Genomic DNA, 14,275 nt, shown 5'->3' with positions numbered 1-14,275 from the left:
CCCAAATTCCAAAATTAATAGTTAGTTTTAATATTTAACTATTAATTGTTTGTTTTTAAGAAAAAAATAATATAAATTTTTAAGTTTGGGGGGCATTTTGCACATAAGTGCAAAACTTCAGGGGGTATTTGCAAAACGTCATGTGCACTAACAGAAAAATTTGACGGAGGGGGTAAATTGACTAACGTTGTGAAATTTCAGGGGGGTAATTGAAGTTTTGTTAATTTTAGGGGGGTAATTGATGAAACTTACAATTTCAGGGGGGAAATTGACTATTTACTCATTTAAAATTCTTTCGTTTTAGACCTTGAGGTCATCTGACTGGGCAAAATGCTTACGTGGCCTGCTGACTGTGAATATCTAATTATGTGGCACGCTGACCGTATAATTAATTTTCTTTTATTTTTTTAAAGGGCACACATGACATTTTGAAAAAAATATTAATTTAAAAATAAAAAATAATTTAAAAAATATGAAAATTAATTTTCGAAAATAAAAAAATCGTAAAAAACAATATATTTTTGAAGAAAACCGAATTTTCTAAAAAAATATTAAAACTTCTGAAATTTAATTTTTAAAATTAAAAAAAAGTTCAGATTTATTTCGAAATTAAAAAGTTTTTTAAAAAATTTTCTACCAAAAATAAAAATTCTGGAATTATATTTTAAATTCTGAATATATTTTTTTTTATAATTCAGATTAAAATTTTGAAAATTATATAATCTGAAAAAAAAACGATTTTATTTTAATTTTCAAAATCTTAATTTCAGATTATTTTTTTTTGAAAATAAATCTGAATTTGTTTTTGATTTTTCGAATTTTTTAAATTTTAAAAAAAATCTGATTTTTTTTCTATTTTTAAAATTAATTTTCAGTTTTTTTATTTATAAATGAAAATAAAAAAATTAAAAACAAAGTTAATTATACAGTCAACGTGCCACGTCATTATGTTTGCACAGTCATATGGCCTCAGGGTTTAAAATGAAAGAATCTTCAAATTACAGGATCTATTTCGAAGGAATCTTTACATTACAGGGTTGGAATCTAAACATTTTTTTTATAGGAGGTTAAATCGAAACTCGCCTAAATTACAGGGTAAAGACATATGCTAAAAAAACAAACCTTTGAAGTAAAACAATAGCCAAATCAAGCTTCCAGATATGATAATAAGGAAAAGAAAGAGAATAAGAGCAACCAAGGTGAAGACAAGCAGAAGAATGAGGGAGCCATGAGGCAGTGGTGGTGCCACATATAAGTGAGGGGATGCACTTGCATCCCCTGAGCTTTTAAAATTTGCACATGATTGCACTGTTTTATTAGTGCTTGAACCTCCTGATATTTTAAGGATGAACCTCCTCATATTTTAACATTGCAATTGAGCCAAACATTTTGCACCAATAACCCAAGTTTCTCTCACCCTATGAATGACACGAGTCTCACTTTTATGTTAGCACAATAGTATTTGCCTCAACTAGAGATAATTGACTTCCTTTTTGATATAACTCTATTTTTTAAAAGCCCAACTCTCTATTTGGTTTTTCCTATTACATTTGTTTTCTTTTATTTTCTTATTAATAATTGTAATTGTAATAATTGAATTCCTTCTAAAGAAAAAATGAAGTGTTTGAAGATAGAACACAAATCCTAAAAGTCTCTTAAGAAGCTTTTACCATTAAACAAAGTATGTCGCAGAGTTTAATTCTTGCAAATATAATATATATTACTAAATATTTTATATTCTTTCATAACTTAATACTCCAACCATCCTAAATTTTAACAGGAAAAGTTCACTTTCTTTGTCCCAAATTTATAAATAAAATTGACAAATGTTTACCCTATTTAATCAAGTTGGTTTCAAATGTCATCTTTTCTAAATAAAATAAAATAAATCTTACTTATTCTCAATTTTCATGAACTCAAATGCAAGGTGTACCCAAATTACTCTCCCTCACATTTTTTCCGTAACCAATAACTTATGTAAATTATTTTTACTTCTTTCCATGAAACATATTTCAACACAAAATGTTATACACCAAATTATTATGCTTTAGAATTATAAATTTATAATTTACACAAATTCTAACTTTGATTTGATAGATTTTGAAATTTATAATTTATACAAAATATGGAAAATATAAAAAAATAATAATTAAACATTTATGCAAAAAAAATAGATATTTGATTGGAAAAAAATGACGAAAATTATAAATTTAGTAGTATAAATAAATGATATGTAAAAGAAAAAATAATTGCACAAAACTTTCATAGCTCTGGTAAAGTTGAAAGGTCTGAACCCCCTACTCCAAGATCCTGGCTACGCCACTGCCATGAGGGGATACGTACCACCACGTCATTGAAGGATGAATGCTATTGTCTGTGACATTGAGGAGAGTAAGAATGAATCATGGAGGAGTCACATGTTTTACTTCTTTCATTTTCCTTTTTGGAAACAAGCATTTTGGACTAAAAATTACTTCATACATCCTTAATCATAGACCCGTTTTTTCTTGTTTTAATTAAGGTGACAACTACATCCCATCAACAAATGGTGAGTAGAGTTACCGATAAAAAATGAATTTTAGTATTCACTTGCACAATGATAAGTATCGTGCCGGACTGCCGGTTTATCAAAGAATTGTATCGAACCATAAAGACTACGTTTTTGTTCACTTTGTTCTTCAGTTTGTAGAAATTCTAAATCGGGTAGATTAAAAGTTGTTTGTTAATGAAATTGTGAATAAAAATTTGTTAATTTTCTATGATTCAAATAAAAATTCACCTATCCCTTATCGTATCAATCGACATTCGATGCAAAGCGAAATAGTCGATTAATTACATATGACCAGAGTATGAATATAAACTTAACCATAAGTCTAGGCATTAATGTTCATACATGGTTTAAAACATGTCCCTTAAATAATAAATCGATGTCTCGCATTTGCTAAATCAAAATATCGTTTGTTGATTGCACGTCGACAAAAGTGCAAATTCGTTGATTGAAATCTTGTTTACTTAGCAAATCGAGATTTTGTCACTCAGAAGGAACAGTCAGCTGGTCTTCGACTCAATCACTAAATCAACTTAATTCGTTGGTGAAGTGTTTCTTGTCCAACGAAGTTGCTATAGCTTTTTCTCCCTTTAACTCTCTTAGATTTCTCGCCTTCATCTCGTTTTGGTGGCCCAATGAATGTACTTATGTCCAACTTCTTTGCTTTGTTGTAATAATGTCAAAAACCTACAAAAAGTGAAAGGAAACAAATATTAACATCCAGGCTTTTTAGCGGTGTCGTGTTTAAATTTTAGTTAAAAAAAGTTAGACGGGTCATCCCGCATGTTTGCCTATTGGCGGGACGAGGTGTAAATTTGAGCCCACCACCTCAAGTTGGCCCGCCCCCATTCCATTTTTTGCAGGCTAATAGCGGGTCAGACATAAACAGGGCAGGTTAACCCGCATTGCCATCTCTAACGGTAGGTATGTCGGATTCACGACCCGCATTTCCATCTTTAACTAATGTTTATGTTATATGTGTTGATATATTTGTATTTTAATTATTGTTCCCTCTTAAAATAATAAATTGTCCCCACAAATTGAAAACTTATACCATAAAAAAAGTTTCTCTCATGAATTATACAGAACCAAATGTACAAATGCATTTCAGATGAAATTTTGAATGCTTTTTTTCACCTACATATAAGAGAGAATTTTTTATAGTGTTGAAAATTAGAAAATTCTACAATACTTTTTTTTCATTTAAAGATACAAAGAACAATTTCAATTCATAGAAGTTAATGAATCTTTCATTTTCTAAATATAACAGTGTAGTGTTTATAATCTTAAGTTTTTTTTCACGGAGAATGTTAAACGGTGCTCCAACGGTATTGGTTAAGCATTCAAAGGAAGTAAGATTTTATTAAAAAGTGGTGTAATAATTATTTGATAAAAAATAAAAGCTTATATTTCCAAAATATATTTTCTAAGGTTAATAGTGTTTTACCCCTGTAATATTGATCATTTCCGATTTTCCCACTGTAAAATTTTTGTTTTGATTTACCCTCCTGTAAAATATTTTTGTTTTGGAATACCCCACTAATAGGTCATTCAAAAACAATTTTTTATTTTTATTTTTGTAGAAATTTTCGTTTTTGAATGACCTATTAGAGGGGTATTCCAAAACAAAAATATTTTACAGAGGATAAATAAAAACAAAAATTTTACAGGAAAAAAATCGAAAATACCTATATTACAGGAGGTAAAACTTCGTTAACCCTATTTTCTATTTTTAAATTCCTTAACGGGTGTCCAAGGAACACCTGTAAATAAAATCGTTTTCAATAATAATGATGTTATTATTTTATCACTTACACTTTACTAAAAAATTGTATAAACATTTATTATATAAAATGTTGTCCTCATAATAGTTAATGCATATTTATCTATACTTGTATGTACTTTTGTTTTTACTCAAATTGTCATCTACTCAATAAAATAGTCACCGCCAATTCAGTCAAGGATGCCATTCATCTACTCAATAATAACGCATATTTATCTAGGGGCACCACAGCCAAACTTTGAAAATCAATTTTCTTGTGACATTCTTTGAACCAACTCTTAATGCAACGGGTAAAGACTAAATTGATTACGAAACTAAAATAAAGTTACTCATTGGTACATATATTTCTTAAGAATAGTTGTAAATCACTAAGTATATATTTGGTTGCACGTTTGCAAGCTCCAAACGTGTTTTTGCAGTCCCAAACGCGGTTTGAACTATGAAATAGATGTTTGGATAACTTGTAAAATCAATTTTAGAAAACGTGATTTTAGCCCCAAACGCGAGTTACTTCAAAACCAGGAATTGGAGCTTCTGCGGCAAAGAAAAATCGATTCCAAATAATTAATTTCTGCTGACATGTAAATTTACCTTATTAGCCACAATTTCTTGGATTTCCTATTCAATAACAACTTTCTTCTTCTTCACAACATCCATAATCACCACAACTTTCTTCCTCTTCTTCACATGTCTCATATCTACCACTTAAATCAGATGGATGTTGTCATTTCCTCTTAAACCCAAACCCATATAATTTCGTTTTTTTTTTTTCCTTATAAGCTTGAGAGAAATGGTAAAATAAGATAAGAATGTTGATATATGGGGAAGAGAAGTGGCAGAAGAGTGTTGAGAAATGGATTGAAGCTTCTCGAAAGTGAAAGACATGGGCACGTTGAAAACATAATTTTAATTCATGATTTTTTTTTTACTATTGGGTTGAGTTGGGGTGTTTTGTTTGATTCTGTAGATTTTTTTTTTCCGGCTATTAGTTAAAATTTATTTATATAATTAAACCCATTTAGGTCAATGTTGTTTTTTACATAAACTGCATTTATTTATTTTTGAATGAGCGCATATTGTATCTCTTTTAAGTTTTAATTGCATTATTTTTTGATGCTTATATTCTATTAAAAATCACCTAATTGATAAAAAAAAATTATTAAAAATAAGTCTTATAAATTAATATTATTTTAAATTGAATTTTTAAATCAATAAAATCAATTTATAATAAGCTGAAATAATTATCTAATGTGAATGAGATATTTACTTCTAAATACAATTAAAAGGATACTTTGATCGTTACACATTTAAAATCAATTTTGATTTATACTATCCAAACAACATCAACTCGTAAGAATCACTTTTAAGTAAGTGTATCCAAACATAAATCAATTCACATCCAACTCACTTTTAACCAAAATCAATTCTCTCAAACTCAATTCTATCAAAATCAATTCTCGCCACCGCCATAACAAACACACACTAAGAATAGAAGAGTCAAGAGGTGGCTGTAAATAATTAAAGTGTAGTATTAATTTGTGTCCTTAGAGCATATGTTAAGAAATTTAAAAGAAGAAATATTTTTTAAAATTTTGTGCATTCAATTCATTATTTCTATATTTAATTCATTAACTTGTGCCTTGAGGGCAAGACACAAGTTAACATTTTTTTTTTGGTGAAGCACAAGTTAACATTTAATATAGTTAGGGAGTGTTATAAGAATACTCTTTGAAGCATTTTAAATTAAAAAATTATTCAATTTTTTTTTGAAGAAAAAAAACTATTCATTTAAAAAATTAAATAATTCAATTTTCAATAAATTGAATATTTAATTTCCATAAAAAATTATTATTTAAGATAGAGTACCCTTAAAATACTCGTGGTGAGTCTTTCTCATCATTAAAATAAGGGAAATTTGCATAGAACACATCATAATCTTAAGTGCAACACTTTTTTTAAAATAAATACAAGGGAAGTTACATTTGAAAACTAGGTGTACAATTCAATGTATTTTCCCCCTAAATTAAATTAATATAAAAAAGTAGATAGTGACATAGATATATTATAGTATATTAGGAAGACACAAACATCATAATAGTTTCATATGTTTGTCAAACTCAGCATAAGTACAAAAAGCATATAATTTGTTATGAGAGCACACATGTGATATTTTTCATAGTGAGATTTGTTTGCAGAGCTCTGAACAACAATGGTGTCATATCTTCACACACTTCTAGCTTTACCTTTATTAGTATTTTTCCTTTTCATGAAATACAAAACCAATATCAAGAACTCATCATCATCAACCTTTCCAAAGGGTCCAAAAGGTCTTCCTATAATTGGAAATCTCCATCAACTTGACACTTCAAATCTCCATTTACAATTTTGGAATCTCTCAAAAATCTATGGTCCTCTTTTCTCTCTTCAAATTGGTTTCAAGAAAGCAATTGTTGTTTGCTCATCTAAACTAGCTCAAGAAATTCTCAAAGATCATGATCATGATGTATCTAGTAGACCTCCATCACATGGTCCAAAAACATTGTCATATAATGGTATAGATATGATATTTTCACCATACAATGATTGTTGGAGAGAGATAAGAAAAATTTGTGTTGTCCATTTCTTTAGCTCCAAAAAAATTTCTAGCTTTGCTCATGTGAGAAAATCTGAGGTCAAGCTAATGATTGAAAAGATATCTAACCATGTTTGTTCTTCCAAAATTTCAAACCTTAGTGAGGTCTTAATGTCTGTCTCAAGTTCTATTGTATGTAGAATTGCTTTTGGAAAAAGTTATGAGCATGAAGGGGGTGAGAAAAGCAGGTTCCATGGTTTACTTAATGAGACACAAGCTATTTTCCTTTCCTTTTTTGTTTCAGATTATATTCCTTTTATGGGGTGGGTTGATAAACTCACAGGGGCAATTGCTCGTGTTGACAACACTTTCAAGGCTTTGGATGAGTTCTTTGAACAAGTCCTCAAGGAACATCTCAATCCTAATAATAGGAAAAAAGATGATGAAGAGAAGGATATAGTTGACGTGTTACTTGAGTTAAAGAATCAGGGTCGTCTCTCAATTGATCTCACCAATAATCACATCAAAGCCGTCGTTATGGTATGTTCTCGTGACTTTTAATATATATATTTTTTTGTTTTATACCCTGTTATATAATGTTCCGAACACTCTTTTCAAGATATTGTTCGTTTTGGGTCTTATGTAATTCTTGCGTTATTCTTTGAGTAATGACTCTGAGGTGGATGAGGAGAGTGAAGGGTGAATATTTATAAACTATTCTTAACCTCGATTTCTATGTTATGTGGAACTTTTTTTTGGTGTTTCAATCAATAGCCCCCCCAACTGTATATGAGACTTAGTTGTCCGTCTAACAACGATGTTTTGACCTCAAGTTCACCTTCTCACATTTTTATCGATATTAGCCTTATTTAAGTTTCAAAAAGTGTTACATTTAGTTAAAAGACTTCTCAGGGAGTTGAGGTGGGAGTGATTGTAGTAACAACGTGTAATCATTCATGTCAAGAAATTAAGCTGAAATTGTAGCACAAACATATATGTAGAATGGCATAACTATGCAATTAGGTAGTGCTACATTGACATGTCTCAATGAAAGAAAAAAATGCAAAATGAAGTGCCAAGTAAACAGAAATGAACATAGATATAATGTCCTAATTATTTGCTTTGCTTTGCTTTTAATGATCACAGAATCTACTTGTAGCAGCTACTGACACAAGTGCAGCCACATCAGTTTGGGTGATGACCGGATTAATAAAGAATCCAAGAGCAATGAAGAAAGCTCAAGAAGAAATTAGAAACATCAAAAAAGAGTTCATAGATGAAGATGATATTCAAAAGTTTGTATATTTTAAGGCTGTGATAAAAGAGACATTAAGATTCTATTCACCAGCACCACTAGCCCCTAGAGAGACCAGTAAAAGTTTCACACTAAATGGATATAAAATAGAACCAAAAACATCAGTGTTTGTGAGTATTTGGTCTATTCATAGGGACCCCGAGACATGGAAAGACCCCGATGAGTTTTATCCAGAGAGATTCTTAAACAATGATATAGATTTTAAGGGACAAAATTTCGAGTTTATTCCATTCGGTGCAGGGCGTAGAATATGCCCTGGCATACCATTAGGAATCGCCACAGTAGAAATGATAACCGCAAACCTTCTTAACTCTTTTGATTGGGAAATGCCTGAAGGTATGACAAAGGAAGATATAGACACTGAAGGATTGCCAGGACTTGCTAGACACAAGAAGAATCACCTTTGCCTTGTTGCCAAGAATCACATGTAAATGTCGCAATCGACAGTTTTTAGTATACGCTGGTATGCAAGTTGCTTAATTAATCTAGATTCTATACATTGATGTTGTAGGTAATTACAGTGTGGAGGTATATGCTTGTTTTTCTTTATGTATAATGGTTTATGCAATATTTGTATCAGAGATTGATATAAACACCGTGTCTGCTTGCTTGTGATTTAAGTTTTTAGATGCATTACTGATAAATATATATGATACATAAAAGATGATATACAAATAAACTTACCAAAACAATAAGTATATTACATGAAACAAATAGTATTTCCATAACATATGATATCAAGCATCAGACCATGTAATATCCAATCCACCCCATTGATCATGAGGAACATCCAAGGCTTTCCACACAGCTTTAGAGGCATCAACTATGTTGTTGTTACAAGGAGGTTGGTAATCATGTTCTTTATCACATCCCATCGTAGAGTCGCACTCATCAACAACCGTGGCAACCACACTTCTTCCATTCGCGCTGATGGTAATTTTGTTCAGACATCTACTTTTGTTGTTGAACCATCCAGTGGAAAGTGCAACAACAGGAGTGTCATCAGAATGGTATTGGTTATCACATGCCGAAGGGCCGCCTCCATCTCCACCTTTTTGAAAACTGTTGAGCGTGAGATATGCTTTAGTGTGAGTAGACGCTGACGGTGAACATTGATAAGTTGTGTACATTTTTCCTTGTACACAACAATCAGAGTCATTCTCCTGGTTGCATTGTCCGGAAGGAGCTTTTTCTCCTTTAATTCTACCACTTGGACGACACTGTTGGGCTTCAGAGTACAACAGATTTGTGGTAATCAGAAAAACTAGAAAAAGAAAGGATGCTTTTGAGCAAAAACTCTTCATATTGCCTATTTAATTGTATTTTTTTCCGAATATTTGTGTGTTTGATATGCATGGATTGGAATTCTCAAAGAGTATATATAGAGAATTAGAGAGTTACCACAATGTAGGGTTGTAACATTTTTGAGGTCAAAGAGTTAGTTTTATTACTTTGTCTGCCAATTATTTGAACGAGTTCTACTTTATTATATTTCATGATCTAGGGTTTCAATAAAAAAAAAAAAAAATTGTTTATGGATATAAAAAAATATAGTTAAAAACAACATACAGATCAATTAGTTATTTATTTAATAGTTTGAGGGATCTATATTAAATTGATATCAAATGGTCAACATCAGAGGCAATGCCCTGAAACATTGGCAAGTAAAATTCCTATTAAAATCATACAATGTTTATGTTAAACATTAATAATTACTACAGGTAAGTATCTTGTATGCATCAATGCAAGACAAAATAAGGGCAAAATAAATATTGAATTGGCTAAACAAGGTAGTGTAAAAGTTGTTCTTTGACCTCAAAAGCAATCCTATATTGTGGTAGTTGTCATTTGAGCTAAACACGGCAGGATAAAACTCTTTGCCTTGACCAAAATACTAACTAACCCCCTGCTTGTTTTCAAAGCCAATCAACTAACATAATACACATTAAGTTTTCTATAAATACCATAATAAAAGCTCCATGATAGCATCAAACACTAAGAAGAAGAAGAACTAAAAGGAGAAATATAGAGTTGCATAGACAAAATGAAGAGTTTTTGCCCCAAAGTTTCTTTTCTTTTATTGATTACTCTTGTTTTAACAAGTTTTGTGTTTTCTGAAGCTCAAAAGTGTCGTCCGAACGGTAGAATCAGGGGAAAGAAAGCTCCATCTGGACAATGTAACAAAGAGAATGACTCTGATTGTTGTGTACAAGGAAAGATGTACACAACTTATGAATGTTCACCATCAGTATCTACTCATACTAAGGCATACCTCACACTTAATAGTTTTCAGAAAGGTGGAGATGGAGGTGGCCCTTCAGCATGTGATAATCAGTATCATTCTGATGATACACCAGTCGTTGCACTTTCCACAGGATGGTTCAACGACAAGAGCAGATGTCTGAACAAGATTACCATAAGTGCCAATGGAAAAAGTGTAGTGGCCACGGTGGTTGATGAGTGTGACTCTACAATGGGATGTGATGAAGAACATGATTACCAACCTCCTTGTCCAAACAACATTGTTGATGCTTCTAAGGCTGTGTGGAAAGCCTTGGGTGTGCCTCAAGATCAATGGGGTGGCCTAGATATTACATGGTCAGATGCTTGATTGTAGAAGATGAAATGTGTGTTTGTGCTGTAATCATTATGTGATAGTGTGTACTGTTATTTCTTATCTTATGCGTATTATGTAAATGTTATTACCAATGATCATTCTATTGTAAATTAAGAAAATTCAATACATATATCCCATGGTTTTAAAATGTGCATTGCATCGATGGTGGAGCTGGACTAAAAATATTCGGGTGAGCTACTACTAAAATCAATTATAATTAATAGATTAACAACACATATTCCTTAAAAAAACAACAATTATAGTGTACAATAAATTTTAAATTATAATAAACACAAATTTATCATTAAAAAATAAAACTATATATCTTAAAATAATGTTCTACACTCACAATGACGTGTCATGAAAGTTGATCTTAAAAATTATTATTAATGTCTGCGTGTCAATATCATATCTAATGTTTGTAAGGTGAGTGTTTTATAGTTCACTAGATGCTTAAAATAATGCATTGTTACTTGGACAAGGACCATGTTTCTCCCATTCATGTGACTAGAATCTAAAACAATTGCTGCTTGGACAGCTCAAAGATGGTCAATTCTTCTACATGTTCTTAATTAGGTCTAAGATCTATACCAAATTATTTCTCTTAAAAATAAATAATCTATACCAAATTAAATATGAGTAAGAGAATATGAGTCAAAAATAGAGGTTCATGGGAAGATGAATCGTACAAGGTTGAAATTTTTGTTGGTGTCATTGTTTGAATTCCTATTATCATTATTGTTTTGGGTTTATACATTGTTGTTATTTGTAAAAGGGTATTACACGGAGGCTCATTATGTTTCTTGTTACACATGAGAAATTGACACCCCTTATTTTCCTCAATTTCGTCTCATATTATAAGAAAAAAATCATTTTACATTTATTAAAAAATAAAAAATGATATTTGGACTATAATTCCTTTGGTTCTTCTAAAAATTAGTTTTACGAGAAGATTTAAAAACAACTTTTATTGGTTATTTATGAAAAAGTTAAGAGGGAGAGCAAATTATCATTCCAATTATTGCATGTTTTCCAAAGCAAATCTATGACACCATTTACTTATGATTTGACGTACTCACAACATTTTCAGCTTTATCTTTTTCTATGTTATAACTTTGTTAAAGTTTATACGCATTTGTAGTTGTAAAATGCTCTAAAACTAATTTTTTTTATCGCACTTGTTATCCTACAAAACAGGTGCAAATTCATGTTGAAACTTCTGTGAAGTCTTTTAGGTATGATATTATAAAGGTTGTGTATGATTGGGCAAAAGGTTCAAAGTTCTATGAGATCATGAAGATTACACATATTTTTGAAGGCAACTTGATTAAAGCAACTAGAAGACTCAGGAAGTTCTTCAACAATTTTTTTTTTTTTTTTGGAAGCAGCATATAACATTAAGAGCCCAGCACAAGAAGTGCTAAAGGCAAGAAAATACAGGGGGACCAATACACCAAATCTTAGGCGACAAAGGCAAGGAACAAAATTATAGGGAGCCAATACACCAAAACACAGACGACAAAGGCAAGGAAATAAAAACAACAGATGATCCTACAAAAGCAAAAGCCAATATACCAGAAAGCAAGTGACAAAGGCGCAAAAACAGAGATAAAAACCAACGACTGCTGGTTTTGCCGGGCATGACAGCGGAAGCTGCACACACCAGCATTAACAGCCGAGAAAACTGCCCAAAATATACCCCAGCTGCTGTCTAAAAATCCCCTATACAAGGAAGCAATCCCTTGGATTCCCACACCACTCATAGAATAGGTAAGATGCAATTCGAGACCTATTTAAGCCCAACACCAAGACAAAGTCTTAACCTCATCCACCAACTCATCAATACACTTGAATTGGTTTTTGAAAATCCTCACGTTTCTCTACCTCCAAATCGTCCATATAGTGGCATGCCAAATCAACCCAAAAGCTTTCTTTAGGGTTTAGGGTTTTTCAAAACTGAACGGCGCTAGGGTTTTTCTCTGGGAAAATTGCTTTTTTGACAATGAATACTTCCTATTGACACAAATAAAATACGTAAATGCCCCCAACGGTAGTTAACTATCGCTGAATACTTATTAGTCAAATGACTACAAAGTGCTTCCATCATAGGTCACAACAATACAAACAAAATTTTCAGAAGCATTCAACTCAATTCCTTCTCAAATCCTTTGTGTTTCTTCCTCTGATCTCCTCTTGAAACAAATAGGCCTACCCATAAAATCAATTGTTTAACCTTCTTCTTCACCATCACCATCAACAACTTCATCTTGTTCTTGTTTTATGAGATTAACATGAACATTTTTATCTGGTTTTTCATGAAGTAAATGCCATGAAAGAGAAGGGTTTGATTTTGAATTCAAATGGAATGAAAAGGAGTTACCAGTGAGTGACTCATTTGATGAATTTGTTGGAGATGGCATAGTAGTTTGATAAATCTGCTTGTGCATCCATGGATACAAAAAAATGATTTTTTTTTTTAGAAGGAACAACAAAAATTACCCAATTAAAAAAAATCTATTTTTTTTTTCAAAATTATAATGGGTAGTTTCAGAAACAACAATAAAAATACCCAATTCATCAAAATGGATTTTTTATTTTTTTTAAATTGAAGTTATGGGTATGTTAAAAAACAGCAGTAACAAGAACAAGTACAAACAATGGGTGGAGTGAGAATAATAAGGTAAGGATGAAGAAGATGATTTTTGTAGCATATTAGAAAGAGAATCGTTAGAAATAGAAGGTAAAGGAAAGAATATGAATGTGAATATGTGAATGTAGCAAGGGAAATTGAAGAAAAATTGAACGCAAGGAAATTGAAGATTGGGTTGGTTCTCTGCACCTAAAAAATTGAAGAAAAGTATTTAGCGGTAGTTAACTACCGTTGAGTGCCAACGGCTGTTAACTGCCGCCGGTTTGCAGAACGGTAGTTAACTACCGCTGGGGGCATTTACGTATTTTACTTGTGTTAATAGGAAGTATTCATTGTCTTTGTAAAATTTTGGTTGTTTCAAAAGTTGTCATATAAATGGATGTTCAAATAACATAACTCTAAAAAAAAAACCCACTAATCTTATCACAATGTGTCACTAAAAGGTAAAATGTGATTTTTTTTTTGTCAATAAAATGTGTTTTCATATAAGTGTATTATATAGTTTTCATCACACTACATTTATTAAGAGTTTATGAACCTTTTAGTTCAAAAATAGCACCACATCTTTTCATCAACCCAAAATTACAATATCACATAATTTATCTTTTTTTACCATTCTCTAACAATCACACTTTACACTTCCTCACACTAACTAACACCAAAATCAACAAAGCTTAACTAAAATTAACCACCACATTTAACATAATCCTCTCCACATAATTCTTTAACCATCTCCACAAACATAGGAAACATCTAAATTTAGCTCCAACATCTAATCTCAAGGTCAAAC

The 14,275-nt window shown here is 31.2% G+C and overlaps 3 protein-coding genes across 3 annotated transcripts; 2 read left to right on the top strand and 1 right to left on the bottom strand.

Annotated features, from left to right (window-relative positions):
- Positions 1 to 6,420: 6,420 nt before the first annotated feature.
- On the top strand, positions 6,421 to 8,862 carry LOC11407011 (cytochrome P450 71A1). The gene is made up of 2 exons (XM_003621309.4): positions 6,421 to 7,443; positions 8,050 to 8,862. Exons 1-2 carry the CDS (start codon positions 6,541 to 6,543, stop codon positions 8,647 to 8,649), a joined length of 1,503 nt encoding a protein of 500 aa, XP_003621357.1. The 5' UTR covers positions 6,421 to 6,540; the 3' UTR covers positions 8,650 to 8,862.
- Positions 8,863 to 8,955: 93 nt separating this feature from the next.
- LOC11408539 (kiwellin-1) lies at positions 8,956 to 9,522 on the bottom strand. The gene has a single exon (XM_003621310.1). The coding sequence runs from the start codon at positions 9,520 to 9,522 to the stop codon at positions 8,956 to 8,958; it is 567 nt and encodes a 188-aa protein (XP_003621358.1).
- A 675-nt stretch (positions 9,523 to 10,197) lies between these two features.
- Positions 10,198 to 10,961, top strand: LOC11407012 (kiwellin-1). The gene has a single exon (XM_003621311.4). It carries the CDS (start codon positions 10,263 to 10,265, stop codon positions 10,827 to 10,829), a length of 567 nt encoding a protein of 188 aa, XP_003621359.2. The 5' UTR covers positions 10,198 to 10,262; the 3' UTR covers positions 10,830 to 10,961.
- Positions 10,962 to 14,275: the final 3,314 nt, after the last annotated feature.

This window comes from Medicago truncatula, chromosome 7, assembly GCF_003473485.1.
Source record: "Medicago truncatula cultivar Jemalong A17 chromosome 7, MtrunA17r5.0-ANR, whole genome shotgun sequence".
NCBI classification, from domain to species: Eukaryota; Viridiplantae; Streptophyta; class Magnoliopsida; order Fabales; family Fabaceae; genus Medicago; species Medicago truncatula.
The sequence above is the reverse complement of the archived record's forward strand: the minus strand, read 5'-3'. Positions and strand labels throughout refer to the sequence as shown.

Coding starts and splice junctions, on each gene's coding strand:
- LOC11408539 (XM_003621310.1), bottom strand. CDS start 9,522: ATGAAGAGTTTTTGCTCAAAAGCATCCTTTCTTTTTCTAGTTTTTCTG.
- LOC11407012 (XM_003621311.4), top strand. CDS start 10,263: ATGAAGAGTTTTTGCCCCAAAGTTTCTTTTCTTTTATTGATTACTCTT.
- LOC11407011 (XM_003621309.4), top strand. CDS start 6,541: ATGGTGTCATATCTTCACACACTTCTAGCTTTACCTTTATTAGTATTT. Junction 7,444..8,049: donor ACATCAAAGCCGTCGTTATG/GTATGTTCTCGT, acceptor TAATGATCACAG/AATCTACTTGTAGCAGCTAC.